Source organism: Argentina anserina, chromosome 3 (assembly GCF_933775445.1).
Source record: "Argentina anserina chromosome 3, drPotAnse1.1, whole genome shotgun sequence".
Classification (NCBI taxonomy): Eukaryota; Viridiplantae; Streptophyta; class Magnoliopsida; order Rosales; family Rosaceae; genus Argentina; species Argentina anserina.
This window is the reverse complement of record NC_065874.1, coordinates 18,937,650-18,944,298: the sequence shown is the minus strand read 5'-3', so window position 1 is coordinate 18,944,298 and position 6,649 is coordinate 18,937,650. Positions and strand designations below refer to the sequence as shown.

The 6,649-nt window shown below is 36.9% G+C and overlaps 1 protein-coding gene across 1 annotated transcript; it reads right to left on the bottom strand.

Moving 5' to 3' along the window:
- Positions 1-2,353: 2,353 nt before the first annotated feature.
- On the bottom strand, positions 2,354-5,916 carry LOC126786348 (protein STRICTOSIDINE SYNTHASE-LIKE 3). Its single transcript, XM_050512144.1, has 4 exons — positions 5,296-5,916; positions 4,700-4,975; positions 3,832-3,999; positions 2,354-3,066 (listed from the first exon to the last, which is right to left on the bottom strand). The coding sequence occupies exons 1-4, from the start codon at positions 5,622-5,624 to the stop codon at positions 2,664-2,666; spliced, it is 1,176 nt and encodes a 391-aa protein (XP_050368101.1). The 5' UTR covers positions 5,625-5,916; the 3' UTR covers positions 2,354-2,663.
- Between the last annotated feature and the right edge of the window lie 733 nt (positions 5,917-6,649).

Sequence of the window (6,649 nt, the reverse complement as noted above, 5' to 3'; positions counted from 1 at the left end):
GAGCTACTAAAATGGCTTATAAATGAAAACTGTCATGCACCATTGTCTGTTTTCATACATTAAGTACCAAATTGTCCAAGTAGCCATGTATTCGGTACCATAGGAGGAATTAACCGATTAGGTGATTGAGAGACGAGACATTGTTCTTCCATGACGTACATATCGACTGAGCCAAGATATTGATGTAGTTTTCTTTCAAGTTTCATACATCGGCTGCCATTCCATATATATTTGGTGACATTGATGTGGTACATCGGATGTTAAAGCTGTTTGGTATGTTGATGATGAACTTCATGGTGACCTTTAGAGTGTTAGTAAATTACAGCTTTTCTTGTAACTGAGGGAATTTAGCCAGCGAGGTGATTGCATTAATATATATATAGAACGTACAAAATGCTATCAAGTTACTGTTTTTACTTTTTAGAGGGGAGCCTAGAAACCACTTTAGCTCCCTTCCCACGAAGATTGGAAATTAGAAGAGTATAGGTGCATTATATGCTTCTGCAAATATGTCAGCAGGAGAAATTCCTGATACCAACAAGAGTTTGTTTTCTTGGTTCTTTAGCACTCGTGCTTTCATTATGACTCGATTTCATTTTCTTGGTTGACGATGATCAGTGAGCACGCCATGTTAGGTGAGATGGAGGAAGAGGCGAAGATCAGTGGCTCTTTGATGCAGCCTCAGAGGAATGTGGTTTCGTGGAATGCTATGATTTTCAGGTATACAGAGAATGAGAAGGATACTGAGGCAGTTGGGTTGTTTAGGGAAATGCAAAAATTTGGGTTGGCGCCAAATGATGTTACGATGGTTACCTTGTTGTCTGCTTGCAGTCTTTCACTCATGTTGCTTACGAAGGTTTGCTGATGTAGTGCAGATAGTGAATGCTTGCATTGATAAAGCTGTAACAAAAACACCTGGCTGCATAGAACTGAGGTGGAAAAAGTAGCTTGCCAGATACAAACCAAAGACAGATCTGGTGCTTCATAACATAGACGAAGATAAAGAGAATGCTTTATCAGTTCATAGTGAGAATCCGGCCATTGTAGTTGGGCTTATCAGTATCAGCCCAGGAAATACGATCCGAACTGTAAACACTTGCAAGTTTGTGAAGACTGTCATTTCTCTACCTGACCACGTTGAGGAGGTAACAGGTTCACTACTTGAAGGAGGCTTCACCATTGTTGATGAAGCTCAAATCAACCCATCATAGGACTACAGAAAATTAAAGGGTCTTAAAGCTGATATTTGGAATTGGAATTGAATGTTCTGCTGAATCCCCAGCAACTTGAAAAGATACAAATGATGTTGTATCTGATCGAATTGGTCTCCATTAGGAACAATCTTGGATAGAACATCTTATGTTATATGCTTCTTGTATTCAACTTTAATTTTTGGATTCCCATATGCTATCTTGGAAGTTTGATTTTTTTAAATTTTTTTTACATTACTACTTGAATTAAATTAGAGTGCAATTGTGTGTTCGACTCTTGAGTCTTCATTGTAATAAATAGATTAAGGAGTTTAAGTTTAATAGTTGCAGGGACTGCTGTATACTTGTCATCCATAGTGTAAATGATCTGAAATTTCTGGCGAAGAAGTTGAAGTATATAATGGTCGATGATATGTCCTTGAAGTGGTTCAGACTTCAGACTGAAGATGCAATAAACTGTGTCTCACAGTGACGATTAGTTATGATCATAACTTTCACAAACAACATTGATCAATGGTGAGTTCTCAACTCCAACAGTAAAGAGTAGAGACCTAAAGAGAAGAGTAAATGAAATCTGACAGCTCTTTCTAGCCAAATGGCAAATTGATCAAGAAAGGAGACTCTAGTCTCTGGATGAGGGAGGCCATGTAGTTTTGTCTCCACAATAATGCAACTTCATTAGCATATCATGTCTCTAGGGGCGGCATGTAATCCGATCAATGGTAAATTTTGAAGGGTTTACTCTATAACTATTTGACACTCATGAATAATTTTAACAGAACAGATGGGTGTAAGATGAAATAGTTAATTTGCTGGAGGTGTGAATGGCGTTGGAGGTGTGTAGATGGGTAACTCTATAATCCATGTTTGGAGAATTATAGTGATTGAATTCCATTCGAGTGTCACACTCATACATGGAGAACTTTTCTTTTTTTGGAGAATGAATACATGGAGAACTTTATAGAATATAAATCTGTCAAATCTCTATGTCACTAGCATGTTAGCATGATAGGTTAGTTACCAAAAAGATAAACAAAGCTCTCTATATCTGACATTAAGCAGGCTTATACTATACATCATTTGCACAATCCCTTTCACGTAGAATTTTCTGGTTTTGTATGATTAAAAGTTTGGTCTTCGTGCTTGCTTCATTTAGTTGGAACAATGTTATACTTCTCAAATTCGGAAGCGATACAAGTGAGCACGAATGGTGAAACAAAGCCGTTATAAACGCACGTATACTGGAACAAAGTGATTATGGACGCGTACATTTTCATGTAGCTACAGGTACCAAGATACATGGACAATCCCAGTCCTCAACATTTGCGTTTTTGACTATAAAGTTGGAAATATGGAAGGGAAAGAGGGGTGATCGGTTGAAGTTTCTGAAGAAGAAACCTCTAGAGCAAGAATGAAGAACGATGAAAAATGAGTGCAAAAACAAGCTCTTTCTTATGGTAGGTCATAGACTGCAATGAAGGGCATCAAAACACTTCCCATCCATAGTTTTCCATCCTTTTCTTCCACTTCACTGACAGCTTTAACAACCTTCCCTGTACTATCTTCCAAAATCTGCAAAAGCTTACCCTCTGGGCTGTACTTGGCAACAACTCCATGAGGCCATCCCCCAATGTGAATGAGGAACTGAATCTTAGCCGAAATGGGAAGACTGAGTATCACTTTTCTAATTTTTGGGAATAAGGCACAAAAATATGTGTACATGGACCTGCGACAGTGGAGTGCTACCCAAAATTCACCATTATCATTAGTTCTGACATTATCAGGAAAGCCAGACAGCACAGCAAACACTTCTGAAGTCCCTGCCTTCTCACCTTTCAACCAATACTTGCGTAATCTACAAAATTAACAAGGAAATTCATAGTTCTATTTTTATATGACGACGATTGCTTAAAATATCTGTAGCAGTCTAAGCTAGCTGCAAAAAAATACAGTGTCTGCATAGTCGTATTAGCAAAAAAAAAGGTTTGGTGTCCTTGCATCACAAAGTTCGGTATAGCAAGAATCTCCAGTTGTTAATTCTCATTCTTCACGTGAAAGGAACATGACTGATCTTAAAAAAGGAACATGGCCTAAATCAGTTATAAAACAATGCAGCTTTGGAGGTGCACTTTCGGTTGATATTCCAAGCTCCAATATGTACATGCTTTAATATAATCAAGATTGCACAGTTTTGCATGAAAATAATTTATCTTCTAACAAATAGTTGAGTTGTTCTTCATATAAAATAGTAGGCATCAAACTTGATTTATATTCAATTTTGTTGTCCACCATTTTTTCATGGAAATCTCCAAGAAGTACCTTATTAAGTATCCTTCTGGACTTGAAGGAGAGTGATAGTGTATCCATTTTAATTAATTGTCATACATTGTAATAACAGCAAAGGCATCCAGGGATTTTATTTATCTCTAAATTTGGTTTGAACCAAAAGACTCAGATGTATTAAATAGTATGTGCAATGTAACTGCTCAGATTTGATGGGGATTAAGTAGGGTCCTTTCTCCTATTAATGCATATATTCTACTTGCACATTGCATATCTACCTTAACAAGGGAAGACTAACAATTAATTTGAACGATTTAAAAATAAGGTACAAACTCACCTGCCCTTAGATCCTTCACAAAAAACAAAGAAGGAACCATCTTTGCTCAAAGAAACACCATTCGGAAATTGGAGATTCCTTTCAAGAACAGTTGTTTCCTTGGTGGTTGGGTTGTATTTTAGAACCCTCCCAGAATCATCTCCTGAGAAAACCAACTGAAGGAAGTTCCTGAATGAAAACACTCCGTCAGAACTCAGATATAATAATAATGGTAAATTATATACAGAAATAAAACAAAACAAGAAAAAATATGAAGGTCCTCGGAAACACCAAACTATTTTCACTGTATAAAAAGAATGGGGGTTTGTTCTTCATCTAAATAAAGAGAATAGGGATTTGTTCTCCATCTAGATAAAAAGGGTGGGTTTTGTTTTTCATCTGAATAAAGAGAATGCCTAAACTTTAAAAATATTAGCACCATGCTACCATATTGACTTATTATCCCTTATCGCCCTAATAACCCAAATCAGTTGCAAGTTCAGGTGTTATATACTGAGCAAAAGAAGAAAACTCTATATATATCAGCAACAATACTTGTATAGTCCGTAAGAAGTAGAAAAAGATGCTGTCATAAATTGTTAATGAATATATGTATAAAACTGTCTGCTATCAACCAAGGGGGTTACTCATGTGAATATAAAGTTCTAAATTTCTATTTGGCCTCTATTTTACCGGTTAATCAAGTGACATTCATAAATGTTAAACTATGCCCATATCAAGTTACAACAAAACATGGGTGTGTCAAGATTGTGCCTAAGTGTAACTGGTCAATCCACTTGTTACTAGTCAAAACAGATTAGCCTGGCTGCAGGCATCTTTGATATGGTACAGTTCTGAACATTAAAAGAAATAAGCATAAATAGCCTACCTCCTTTGGTACTTGGTGCTACTATCAGTAAAATAGACATTGCCTTCTTCATCAATGTCAAGATCATTAGTAAACCTTAATGGTACCCCTTCTGCCTCAGTTGTAAGTGAAGTTGCCAAACCACCTTCTGGCCCCACTTTCAAAAGCCCAAGATATGCATCCGCAATGTATAAATCGCCTGTTTTCTTGTCAAACCGGAGGCCCAGCGGCCTTCCACAGATGTGTTCATTTGGCAAGTAACTCATAGGTGATGGTTTTGGATCACATATCTCAGATCTGTATCCCATTTAAAACATGAGCTAACAAATATATCAAACAGCTGCATTGTAAGTCCTTCATTAAAAATGCAGCAGGCAACTCAAAACCGATGATCACACTTTTAACAAAGTATGTCTGATTGCTGTGCAGCAATACTTCAGAAAATACTAACTGAAATTGAAGTTCTCAACATGATGAACTCTCCCTCTCCCACATTATATATATGTACCCATGAAATGAACCAATGATCACTTTTAATGACAATTTCGACAAAACCAATCTGTCACAGCATTTCAATAAGCTCACGCAAAACAACATAAACGGAAGAGAAAACAGACCTATTAGGCGAAGTATAGGCAAAATCAATCCAAGCTTGGCCATTCCAGATCAAGATTCTCCCATCAGCAACACCAGCATACGGCCCACGTCCTTGTGGATCAAACACGACACTCTCAGGGCCCTGGACTTGGTTAAGGAACCTTATCTCCGATTTCTGAAGCAAATTCTGGGTGTCCCTCTCCGTAGGAACCGAGGACCAACTGGGCATGTCGATTTCATGGGATACAAAGTCTGGGAAGTCGGAGATTGCACTGTGCTTAAAAGGGTCTAAACCACAGTAGAGAGCCAACAGCAGGAACAGCCCGGCAAACACTCTACTGGGTTTCATCGCAGCTGCTGTTGTTGGTTGTTGTTGAGGCGGTGACTTGTTGAGAGTGAAGGGTTCTCCTAGTTTGTATCGAAATGAGCAATGTGTGTAGAGGTGGGTTTAGTATGTAGGCAGTTATCATCGCACAGGGGTCTGGTAGATGGCCAAAGAGAACCAGGTGTTTGATTTTAGTACACCAAAATGCAAATCACGTTTTTGTATAATTTACATATTCAAGATTTCTAGTAACACAAAAGCTTGTTGGGAAGAGGAGAAGGCTTCTTTCGATGATCTAAACAGATCAAGAATAGACTTGGAACGAGGTGATCTTGTCACAAACAGACGCACGCGTCAAAAAATAAATTACAAGGAAGGCCATGTTTGTTTCATAGATCCTCGACGGAAAAGGAAAGTGATTCATTTCACTTGTTTGTAAACTAAAGAAAAAAAAAGAGGAAAAATAAATAATTCTCTCAACATTGGAAAATTAGTTGAAAAGCAGTTCCCTCCCCACATATTTCATGAAATCACTTTCCATCTAAATTTTAAACTTATTAGACCAACTAACAATAAATTTCGTATTAATATTAGTATTATGGAAAAATTTATAGGATTTTCCTCTACATTCCTTTTTTTTTTCTTCTCTTCCTCTACATTCCTTACTTCTTAGTCTTTCCAAACACAGACAATAAATTTGATGTGAATATAAATTTCTCATGACAATGGAAAGAAAAGAGAATTCATTTATATTCTTTTCAGTTCCATGAACCAAGATTTAAGGGGTGTATTCAAATATGATCCAGTTAATTTTTTTAAAAACTCCTTTGAAATCTAATGGTATTCAATCAAAATTTAATAAAGTCTTTACAAATATGACTGTATTCAATCACGAATTTAAAAACTCCTTACAAATTTGATGGTATTGAAATTGGCAACGATTTAAGAGATGATTAAGTTTTTAGGATTCTAGTGGCTTGGTATGCATAACTAACCCTTTTTGGAATCTACCCTCCAAGAGGTGAGATTTTAACGTATTTTTCTTCTCT